The sequence below is a fragment of the Petaurus breviceps genome, unplaced genomic scaffold (assembly GCF_028583685.1).
Source record: "Petaurus breviceps papuanus isolate PSGF00001 unplaced genomic scaffold, PetGlider_PUasm1.0 90721, whole genome shotgun sequence".
NCBI lineage: Eukaryota > Metazoa > Chordata > Mammalia > Diprotodontia > Petauridae > Petaurus > Petaurus breviceps.
In genome coordinates, this window is record NW_027187322.1 from 5,027,762 (window position 1) to 5,039,766 (window position 12,005).

General features: G+C 49.6%; 2 protein-coding genes across 5 annotated transcripts in view; both read right to left on the reverse strand.

Moving 5' to 3' along the window:
* The window catches only part of TESMIN (testis expressed metallothionein like protein), a 39,538-nt gene extending 35,587 nt beyond the window's left edge, over positions 1-3,951 (reverse strand). Inside the window, exons 1-2 of the mRNA XM_069066098.1 lie at positions 3,943-3,951; positions 2,542-3,114 (exon numbers count right to left, since the gene is read on the reverse strand). Of these exons, the coding sequence (XP_068922199.1) occupies positions 2,542-3,114 (573 nt within the window). The 5' untranslated portion in view covers positions 3,943-3,951. The remainder of the gene's footprint in view (positions 1-2,541; positions 3,115-3,942) is intronic.
* Positions 3,952-7,687: 3,736 nt separating this feature from the next.
* Positions 7,688-12,005, reverse strand: part of CPT1A (carnitine palmitoyltransferase 1A) — a 70,497-nt gene continuing 66,179 nt past the window's right edge. For all 4 annotated transcript variants that reach the window (XM_069066532.1, XM_069066535.1, XM_069066533.1 and 1 more), the window contains exon 19: positions 7,688-10,035. In XM_069066532.1, the coding sequence (XP_068922633.1) occupies positions 9,949-10,035 (87 nt within the window). In that variant the 3' untranslated portion in view covers positions 7,688-9,948. The remainder of the gene's footprint in view (positions 10,036-12,005) is intronic.

A 12,005-nucleotide genomic window follows, 5' to 3' on the forward strand; every position in this document is an offset into this window, starting at 1 on the left:
TGTGAGTTGGTACCCAGCAAGAGAGAGGTCAGAGTTGGCCATGGTTGGGTCATGTTCCATTCTGGACAGGGACGCCGGCAATCTGGAGAATTCCACTGGATGGCAGCCAACAATGTTAGGTGAAGAAAAGTGAAGGTAAGCCAAAGTTGATCCCCTTCTGAGCAAAGATGCTCCTTCTTACAACTTGGGGCATGTGGGGCTGAGGACCCTGGGGTGCAGACCCACTCCCCTGAGCGTCTCAGGGCAGGTTTGGAGAGAGTGACGGACATCTCCCAGTGCTCCCCAAAGTCAGGACTGAAAGGAAATAGACGAGAGAGACAGGCAGCTACATTGTATTTTCTTGTCCCCCACAAAATGCTCCTGATAACATTCTCTGAATTTTGGAGGATTCCTCATCTCCTGAATCCAGCAGACTTCAGTTAATCCAGAGCAGGGGAGGGACATAGAAGACAAAAGCCTTTCTTGGGGGGGGGGAGGGCGTGATGCCACCGATTTCCTCCAATTGGACCCGAAGGTTAGGATGTGAGGGAACTCCTGAGGTCCCAGAAGAAGCTGCTGAAGGATCAGCCTAGGGAAGCAGCAGTTGTCCAATACCTACAGAGTTGGTGTTTTCTCGGCTTGACTTTGGAGGGCAGAAACCTGGACCGATGAACTGAAATGACGAGAAAAGCTAAGCTATGCTCCTACCTATTAGCGTTATGTGGACTTAGTCAGGGGAGAGTGAGTGGCTTGTCACTGGCGATGTTCATATGGCTGCCAGGTGACAGCTTCACAAAGAGTCTTGGCTTGTCCTATCCGCCTGTAAACGTCTATGGAATAGGCTCTGAAAATGTCCACACGTATCTGGAGTCATAGGATCAGATTTACTCGTGAATACTAATACAGCCATGAAGGAAGGTGGGACATATAATAAAGGGGCAAAGATAACCATAATTAGTGAGTTTGTCTATTTTCCTTGTCTTCCCTTTTGGCCTCCTGTCTGGATAATTAGTCGAACATGGCAGCTCCTTAAGCAGGGACATGGTGGCAAGCTTGGCTGAGCCATATTGATAGCTCCTGCAATTATCTGGGCTTTCATTGGAGGGTCTGGATGGAGGTAATTAGGAAAGACAAGATCCAAACTGCTTTGGATTCCTTTCTTTGTGTGTAGAAAGTCAATGACTCTTCCCATCCTCTCCCTGGCTCCTCTCGTCCCCCTGCCACCCAGTATCTCTTGTCCTTGTATAAAGGGCACCCCCAAAGTTTTGGTGTAGTGGTAAGCTTTTAAAGGGTAAAACTGCACTAAGACTTCTGGGACACCCTGGCCCTGCCATCTGAGTTTCCAAGCACTAACTTGGAGCCAGACAAGGCCAATGTGAAGTCCCAGGTGAAAGCCATGATTGGAAGCATTGCTTTCACTTCTAAGGGATGAGCATCTTTGTTAATTGAAACTGACACATCACATTGACTACTCATTTCTGGGAGGGGGCGGGGCATAACAAGACAGAGACAAGGGAGAGCCTTCTCGGATGCTGGGAACCGTTGCAGGCAAGCAGCCTTCTGGGTACGAGGCAACCTTTCCTTCCCAGCTCAGGGACACAGGATGGCTTCCACACCAGAAGGAGCATCAGAGCAGGAGCCAATTAGAGGCCACTGGCTCTGGGCCAGCCCAAGGCCCTGAGACCCTCACCAGAGCTGTCCCTGCTTACTGGAGGAGTCCTGTTCCCTGCTGCCTGAATGATCTCAAATTCACAAGCTCACAGTGCCAGGATGCTCAGATGAGATCATGCAGACACTGTTTCCAGAGGTGCAATTGCAGAAAGAATTATCAGTCACACTAGTAATTATTAATGATATTAGTGGGCTCACTGAAAAGAAGTAGCTTGTCAACAAAGTACTTCAGCCCTTCTCGCAGACTTCCCACTTGCTGTAAGTGATCAAGAGGCAGCTGCATTTGGGGAAATTAGTTTAGCTTGTGAGAGTATAAGCTAATGAGGTCAAGGTCCATGAGATTCAGCCCTATAACCTTTGGGGCTCAGGCAATCTAAGCCACATCCATGGCGCCCCCTTCAGGGGAGGCCGAGGATGTGAGATTCAGCTACAAAATGCTCCCCAGAGGTTAACTGTTGGGCTCTCCTTACAGATCAGGGCTCAGCCCAGTACCTTTCACCTCACTGGAGTGTGGGGAACGGCGCCAAACAAGCTATGCACCAACCCTGGAGTTGAAGCAGATACTAACACCCAGGTAGCTGTTCAGACTGTCCCTGATAGAGGTCGTTTGTGTTCCCACCCACTGTTGTCATCCCCCTGCATTAGCTATGAACAGGACTAAGAAGCTGACTGACTTGGCCACTCTGGATTCAACTGATGGGCACTAGTCCCAAAAGTGCTTGGCACCAGTCACCCAGTTTGGCTTGTGAGCCTACTATTACCATAACGCCCTATAAAGTCTGATGCCTTGGGTTAACAAGGGCTATGGCATCTGGTAATGAGCCTTCCCCCCCAGAGGCCTCAATGAGGATCACTTTGGGGTCCTGCATGGGAAAGATGGAGGGGCCTTACTGGAATCACTTGGACGTTGTGATGAGCCGCTCCTTCCCAGGCTGCCCAGGCTCCCAGGGGCAGGACACTGTGGGGGTTCCTGTGCTGAGTCCTTAAGGAAGACAGGAAGTGGATGTTGTAGGCATGGGGCTGCAGTTGGGATGGGGAGGGCAGCATGGTCTCCTCCAAAGGGTTGAGCTCAGGCAGACCCGAATAGTCTTCGAGAAGCTCTTCCTCATTATTCTCATCGACCGGGCGCTCAGCCTTCACTTTACTGGGGCAATCTGCACTGAGGGGGGTGTTGAAGGAGGGCAGCAGCGTCTCCCTGGGGTCAGTTGAAGTGAAGTAGGCATCTTTAAAGGAATGGAAGTCTTCATCATCGTCGTGTTTACTAATCATGGTGCTTTTTAGGTTAATGTTTTCAGAAATGAATTGACTGTCTTGGCTAAAAATCTCCGTCACAGTTTCATTGTCCGTGCTTGAAATCCCACTAAGTAGGGGCTGGTCTTCTAGATCTACAGAAGAAATCTTAAACTGTTCATCTCTACAGTTTTCTTTTTCCAAGATCAGTTTTCTTCCCAGCAATCCTTTCATCTAAAAAACAAAAGAATACATGCAAGTATTTCAAATGGGCCCAAACGATTTCTCCCTACATCCACCCCATTCCACATTCAATTGTTTAAAATTCAGGGCTCTGGGGATGAGCAGCCAGATACAGAGGCCATCGAATTCAATCCTCCTATTTTAAAGATGGGGAAACTGAGGTCTGAGCACTCAAGTGATAGAGAAGGGACTTCTGGAGCCAATGAGTCCAACTCTTCCATACCAGAAAAGGGAACAGGATCCTTCTCTAAACCCTCCCACCCAAGGGAGGTTATCTGGTCTTCCCTAGACCTCTAGGGAAGGGAAATCCTTACTCCAGAGGCAGGCCTTCCTACCCTTGGATAGCTTGGACTGTTAGTGACCTGGGTTCAAATTCCTCTTGTGACATTAGCTGAGTTTGGTTTCCTCATCTGTAAAATGGGTGCTTGTAACAGCTACCTTACACTGTTGTATTGTTGGGTTCAGATGAGATTCTGTAGGCAAAGTCCCTGCCATGTTTTAAATAGTCCCTTTGCTTCTGGTTATGCCCTCCAGGGCCAGGCAGAATGTGGCCGATCTCTCTTTTAGAAGGAGCCCTTCCAATGTGTGGGTTTCCTGATCAGACATTCCCAGAGGGAGCCCATGGACCTAATTAGGGCCACGGATTGAGAGAGCCAAGGGGCTGCAGGCTTCTGGTCCAACCCTGTCATGTTACAAATGAGGTAACCGAGGCTTGCCAAGGTCAGTGACTCAGGGACAGTGGAAGCAAAGGCTTCAAAGCCAGGACCAGCTGGGAGGCCAGGCTGCCTCTCACCTCCCCAGAAATGCAGAATTTGGGGCTGAAGGGCCTGGGTTCCCCGGGAGGGGATAAAACTTGCCCAAGGGCTCTCTGGCAAGGCCTCTGGGACAAGCCTCCGGTGCGAACCTCTGTGTGACTTGAGCAAATGCCCTTCCTTCTCTGGGTCTCAGTTTCCTCTTCTGTAAAAAGAGAAGGGACGCCGATCTCTTCTGAGCCGGCCATTCTCTGTCCCTGCCCTCTTGTATCAGGAACTAGGACTGGGGCGGGGGCGGGGGGGCGCTAAGTGTTTTCTTCCCCCTCCCCCCTTCCTTTGGCCAGACCCGAGGATCTCAGGTGGGAGGATGCCGGACACGGACACTGTCCTTCCCAGTCTGAGCTCTGGACTCTCCTCCCCTCCTCCTCCATGACAACAGGACGCAGACCTTTGATGGGAGGGCAGTGGGAGGGGAGCCTGTGACTTCATTGACTTTGGGTCCTCCCAGTGTGGAAGCGCCCTCCAGCCGCGTGGCCTTGTCCAGGGTGCCCCGGCCGGGAGGGGACAGGCGCGGGCTTCGATGGGATTTGGGAGGGAAGGGGAAGGGCGTCCCTCTAATGCCGGGTCCTCCTAGTGTGGAGGCTCCCTCCGTGAGCCCAGAGAGGTGCAGACACTAGCCCGGCGTTACGCGCTCCTCGTTTTACACCAGGGGAAACCGAGGCCCGAGACGGGGCTCGGGATACCCACCCCGGCACCGGGGCGAGGCCGCGGAGGAACCGCCCAGCACGAAGATCAGGACGAGGACGAAGCCCGCAGCCTCCGCGCGCGTGCCCCGGCGGCTGTGGGCAGGGGCGCCGCCCGCACCAACCGCAGCCACCCTGCCCCTCCCGAGCGCGTGCCCGCAGGGAGGAGGGCGACCGTTGGGAGCGGAGAGGAACCGTTGGGCCCGGGAGGGGGGAGGGGCGGGCTGGCGGAGCGCCGGGGTGGGAGCCCTGAATGGAGATGAGCGCCTGTGCTGTGCGAGGGCATGGGACTGGGTCACAGCCCCCTGCAGACCCTGCCCAGGAAGCCCTTCGGGGAAGTCGGAGCAAGCGCGGACACGGGCGGGGAGGGGGGCCCCCGTGCTCTCCTTGTAGGGGCAGCGGGTCGGACCAGACGCCTCCGATTGTGTCGCGGCTATGACAGACCCGCCGGTTCCAAGCTGTACCTTTAGGGAATTCTGCCGAGAAAACAGCGCCGCTCATGGGGCCCTCGGGATTCAGGGACCCCCCTGGGATCGCTGTAATCGCCAGGAATTAGCGTCAGGCAGACACCTATGTGCCAGGGGCTGGGGGGGCACCAAGGCAAAGAAGTCCCCATTCAGGCTGCATGTCAGGAAGCGCTGCCAGGCCTCGGGGGGGACGGACTGTGGGGGAGGGGGGTGCTAGGACTAGGGGTTTTGAGGCAGAGGGGAGGAGAATGAGCCTCCCAGGCAGCCTCCAAGGGGATGGGTTGTGGGTGGCACATGGGAGAAACCACAATTAGACCCGTATGTCTGGGCCTGGGAGGGTGTGCAGACTCCCGAGTGCTGTCTGGAAGAGCAGCCCGGTGCCAGGCCGTGAAGGGCATTAGATGCCAAGCAAAGGCATTCACATTTGATTCTAGAGGCAACAAGAAGCCGCTGGCATGTCCTGAGGAGGAAGGTGACTGAGGAATATCCCTGGCAGCTCAGTGGAGGATGGATCGGAGGGGATAGTCCGGGAGGGGAGAGGCAGGGAGACCAGCCAGGAGGCTATGGTCAGGTGGGAGGTGTGTGCATGGAAGGAAGGGATCTCTGAGGGACAATCCACAAGACTTGGGAACCAGCTGGGGATGTGGCAGCTGGGTGGCCCACAGTAAAGCTTTGGAGAGAGAGAAGAAAGGAGGAGGCAGGACAGAGAGACTGAGGAGGAGTCTGAGAGGTAGGGGACAACCGGGAGAGAGCAGAGGCACAGGAGCTTGGAGAGAGTCCAGGAGGATAGTGTCAAAGGCTGCTGAGAGGCCCAGGAGGAGGAGAGTTGAGAAAAAGACCCCCTGTTTCAGGCAATTAAAAGATCTTTGGAGTGCGTGGCTCACAGCAGGCATTTAATAAATGCTCATGGGTTGATCCCACTTCCTCCCCATCAAGTTTTTGTTCTCATTTCCTAAAATTCACTTATCTGTGCCTGAATTCTATCCCCACCCATCCATCAAGAGAATACGAACTCCTTATAATGAATATGAAAATGTTCAAAGAAACATTAGATTTATTTGAACTGATGCAGAGAAACAAGACCCAAAGGCACACATTTTGTATATATTGTGTACACTCCCATGTGTATTTTTCGTTGTGTTGGGTCATTTCAGTCATGTCTTATCCATTTGGGGTTTTCTTGGCAAAGATAACTGGAGTGATTTGCCATTTTCTTCTCCAGCTCATTTTACAGATGAGGAAACCGAGGCAAAGAGGGTGAAGTGACTTGCCCAGGGTCATACAGTCAGTAAGTGAACTTAGGGCCAGCACTCTATCCACTAAACCACCTAACTATACCGTCATGTGTATACGTGCTGTCTACTCTCCCAAGCACACCCCTCCCCTCCAGAATATAAATGACCTTGGCTCGTACACTGTGTCCTTCTGGGCACTGTCTCCCTCGTCCATAGCCTGTTTAAGATGCTTAAGAAATGCTTGTGGATTGACGAACCTTTACTTTGACAGCTCCGAGGTCTTGTTAAGATAGAAAAAGATCTCAGGTCACAATTTTAAAAACGCTCTATTAATGCCTCTTGTTTTTCATTTCAGTCATTCCTCAATGTAAGCCACCTTCCCAGCCCATCCCGATCCAACTCTCCCTCCTTGGTAACCTGGAAGCTCTCCTGGGGGTATGGAAGATTTAATCACTCCCTCTCTTCTCCCTCATCTGCTCTTTGGGACCAAGACTGGGAACTGAAATTGATCTGGGGTCAACAGCCCTTTAGGGTTTTCATGGGCACAGTTGTAGTCATTGGATGGTTGTGTAATGCATTGTACAAGTATTGTGCCCCTGGTTCTGTTCTCCTTTTGAATCAGTTCATAGAATTCTTCTCATGTTTTTTTCTGAAATAAGTCTCTGTCATCTCCAGTTATCTTTTTTCTTTTTGGAGGGAAGAAGGTAGGGCAATTGGCATTAAGCGACTTGCCCAAGGTCACACGCCTAGTTTTTGTGTTGTTCCTGAGGCCGGATTTGAACTCAGGCCCTCCTGACTCCAGGGCTGGTGCTCTATTCACTGCACCACCAAGGTGCCCTGGCTCCAGTTATCTTTGCCAAGAAAACCTCAAATGGGGTCACAAAGAATCAGACATGACTGAAACGACTGATCAACAACAAACAAACTTGGAGCCAAAGGTTCCTGGGTTCAAATTCCTGCTCTTTGACTTGACCTTGGTCCATAAGGTTCATTTCTAGTCTGCTGGACAAGATGATTGCTAAGGCCAACCCTGCATCTAGGGTCCTATGACCACAGTTTGTTCGGTAGTTCCCGAATTCGTTTAGGGTGTTTTGCTGCCACAAAAAGCACTGGCATGGAGTATCCTGTGTCTAGGGGTGTTCACTTCCTGTCACTGATCTTGGAGTCCATGGTCATCAATGGCATGGTGCGCCAGAGACCTTCTAGGCGCCCAGTGACCTTTTCCTACTTCCGTTTCTGTTCTTGTCATACCCCAAGTGTGGTGGAGATTGCTGGGAAGTCTGAGTCTGGGACACGTGGGATGATGTCATGTTTATAAACCCCCTCACTCCACTGGGAAAATGTGCCAAACAAACAGTACTATTGAAGACTGAGGTTAATTTCTTTATTAATGAGAGCCTACATTCACATAGCATTTCCAAGATTTACATCCCAAAGAACATATGCTATTTACATGCAGTGGACATTCCAAGATAGCAATGAATACAAACCATATCTCCATTAAGAATCTGGATCTCTTCTAAATAATAATTCAACACATAACACTCTTACTGCCCCTTTCAACAGGTACAATAAAAACTGATTCTTTCTGTGCCAATTATATTTACATTCTTTTAAAGAATGTAAAGTTGCATTGATAACTGCTCCAATTAACCACAATTACATTTGAAACATTTAAAACCTGAGAGTCAAGCCCAAACACTACCTTTAATAATAAAAATCTCTCCTACAAGCTAATAGAAATTTAAGTGCTATTTTAATACAGATTGGTCAGTGGTCAATATATATAGTGCATGCTTTCTGTAGCCCAAAATGAATGGCTGGAGGGTTCTTAGAGTGGTCTGATTTAATGTCCCACTGGCTGCCTGCAGTATAGGCTTTTTCTCATGATTTTTTCCCGCAGACACTAAGCTCAATCCTTTCGTTTTTACTTTAAAAAGAGAAAAAAAAATATTTAGCCTATTTGAATGGGATGCCTGTAGTATAATATACACATATCCAGAATCTGCAACTGCTCTACAGCAGGCACCTTCCATCGGCTCCAGAAGTTCAGCCTTTTCTGTGCATCATTAGAGTGCAAGCCTCTCCAAGGAGGTAAACCCAAGCAGGACCAGGGGATGAGCTGCCATATTAAACACACCGCTGGAAGAAAGCGCACACTGTCAGTTCAGCCTAGTGGTAGTGGCCATCGAGTTCCATGAGCCTTTGACTCTGATATTAAAGACAAGACAGGATTAAGTGCCTTTCAGACAAAAGCCAGTCGGACCCTTCCTCATGAAGTCAACTCTATCCTAACACTCACAGGGTTCTACCGGTAGGTCCTTCAAAAACCATGGTCACCAGCACCCCGATACTGTCTTCCTTTGGAAATGAGAGGGATTGTTTTTTTCTTTTTGTTCTGTTGCTTGTGCTCTCTGTCTCTCCTCTCTGTCTGTCTCTTTGTGTCTCACTGTCTCTGTCTCTCTCTCTCTGTCTCTGTCTTTCTGTCTCTCCATTTAATGTCCAATACCAATCCTGTTGGGATGAAGGGTCTGCATTCTCAATCTTTTGGGATTCTCTGCATTTCTTCCCTCCCTTCCCAACATGCTCTCTCTTACATCAGCCACCATGTTATATTTGCTCTGACAGAGTAATGTCTGGCTGGTGACAACGGGTGGCTTCTCTAGCCAATACCATGCTCCCAATTTGGGGGGGAGGGAAACTCAAACAGGGAGAGCTGATTGCTGCGGCCTCTCTCCCTGCCACACAGAAACTGGACTCTTTGTGGAAGGAGAAAACCAGACATATATGCCTGCCTGTAAAGGGAGGATCATATTCTTCTAACAAGCTCATTCCAGGACTGAGTCCAAGAGGGGGAAAAAAAGATGGGAGAATGGAATTTGTAATCCCACAATTCAGCAATAGACTTTACAGTTATAATACAATCTATGTAAGACTTCTCTTGTGTTTAGGGCCTTCCATTGTTAAGGCACTGGGGTTATAAATACACTCAGGGTTTATTCCCATATCAATAAAACTAGAGATGAAGCAAATATTGGGAAGGGGAGGGGGCGTCTGTCTATTCTCTTAGGCAGTGTAAGTAACTGAGCTGTCCATCGAGGCAAAAAGCTTGTTCCAAAGAGCTGCCCCATTCTTGGTTAGTGCATGATGTGGTCATGTCTATTGGCTACACTTTCAATCTAAACAATTTTAAAAATATATAATGCATATATAACTGTTCTGATAACAGGAGTCAAATGCCCGTAAGTACCAGATATACAGTCACAGTTGAGGAAGCATGATATTTCTGCTCCCAACATATATATTACATCAAAATTCCTCTACTTACATTAATTCGACAATACTTCAATCCCTTCATTTATTAAATTTAAACAAGACAAAGACTTTAGGGGGAAAATCAAGCACTCACATCATTAGGACATACCTAGAAATAGCAAAATTACACTTCTTCATATAATATACTCTGCTCTCCCTCTCCTCTCTCTCTATTAAAAAAAAAAAACTAAAGACAAAATCCTCTCTAGAAAAAAGCAACTTCTGACCTTCAACTACAAAAGGGAATTCAATAGCTAGTCTTATTTGGTTTCTCAGAAGAGTTGCATTTCCTCCACGATGGGCATAACAGGAATTACTTTTTGGCGTTCAAATGGAATCCAAACAAGGTGATGATGTCGATCATGGCTTGCCTCAGGTGAGCTCCAAACCGATGAGAATCCTTTAATGTTAATGGAGAACAAAACCAAAGGTGAAAACTTGCCCAGTCAGATGGTTTCCCCAAATCAGCATTATTCTTAAATCCTTGGAATTAGGCCTCAACCATTCTTTCAACCCAGAAAATCAGGTGGTCAATGAAATGACAGCTTAGAAGGTGGTGGTCAGTTATCTGACACTCTCCCTTCCATTCCACCATTGCAAGGGCATATTCCTTATTTTCCCCATGCAAGGCAAAATCTGAAACAGTGACCCTTGAAAGATTCCATCAAAGGCTAGCCCCTTCCAACATCTACTCTCCCTTCCTAACAATGGCAGGAAATGCTGGTATCTGATGCTGCCGACACTGAGCTGGGACTGTCCCCTCTTTCCTTCCATTAGTCCGTTCTCCAGGACTTAGGAAAGTCTTTATCTCAGCTGGGTCATCATCTACAAGTAGCCTTTTGGCGGTGGCCCTTGGGGACCCTAACTTCTAAGCATCCAAGTTCAGGGACTCTGCATAAGTGAAGGTGCTCTGAAGGGTCACCCTTTTTCCAGAGAAGGATCCCTCATTACACACTTCTAGGGAATGGAATGGAGCCCCATCCACACTGATGGGTTTTCCTGGGAATGTGTGTGGGGGGAGAGGGTGTCTCACCACGTACCTATAATCAACAAGAGAAAACCACTTTATGGAAACTGTGGGAGGCTCACCTTCAGGGGCTCATACTACTGAGAGCTGGGGCGGAAGGGGGGTGGACACTGAGACCAGCGAGTCCAACCTCCTCCTTCTACATAGGAGGAAACTTAAGCATGAGGACGCTGGGTGGTTCACCAAAGGCCACACTGTACCTAGTAGGTGCTTCATCAGTATTTGCTGAACTAGGCTGAAGAGACAGACAAGGAGCTGGGCTCAGCAGAAATCAGGGAAGATTGGGTTACAGTTGGGTGTCACAACTTCTGGCTGCCCCCAAAGACAGCCCTTTCCAGCACTAGCACTCGCCCATGCATATTGTCATGTGACTATGGAACACCCTCTCCCCCCCAAACAGCTGCAGGAGGATCAAAGGGCCATGTAGAGATGTGTGTGGGACCCGATTCCTCCAAAAGAAGGGCCGTCAAAGACATCACAGCAAGGGCAAGCATGGCTGGAGGAAGAATGTGAAGGAACACAGAAAAAGGAAGGAGCTGACGGTGGGCTTGAGGGTGGGGCAGCAGCCAGGCATGTAAAGCCAGGTCCCCAGATTGCTGGGTGGCTCCTCCACCTGAGGGCAGAGAGGCCTCTGCATGGGGGGCAGGGAAGGGAACACCCAGGCCCAGCCCATCCCACAGCCCGAAGGGGCGATGTCCACCAGGGGCAGAGAGGCCTCTGTCATCCCTCCGTTCTCACTCCTGTCCCGGGGGGCTCTGGGCTACTGAGACTCATAGCATTTGCTTCATTCCCCACCCCTCACGCTCAGCCCAAGATTCTTGGTCTCTCTCATGAGCATGCATAGCCCAGGGAAAGAAGAAAGGGGAAGACACGGGCATGTGAATGGCACAGGGGCTCTGGAGAGGTTTTGTTCTTTGTGATGCTTTCAGATCCTCTTGCTCTCTAAACAATACTTGGCATTTCTATCAGTGAGGTAGTGCGTACTCAGCCTCCCAACCACCCCCAGGTCCCAAACCCCAAAGCTGGCATCAACAACCCAATAATGGAACCATGGGGACATGGCGCTATTAGCAACAATGACGGTAGCCATGAAGGCGAGGGAGGCCATTGTGAAAAATCCCACAGGTCAACCCTAATTCTCTGGTCCTTGTAACTAAGAGAAATGTATTGTTTTGAGTACAGAACATCCCCACATCTTCATGTCAGGCTCCACCAAATGGCACTTGGTTGCTAAAGGGCCCCAAAGAGCCTTGTCTAGTTATGAGGGGGTTCCCAACTTGGAGATGTTCTCACACCACGAATCCCAAGCTTGGTGTGGTAGTGCAGACCCACCCTACAGTCTG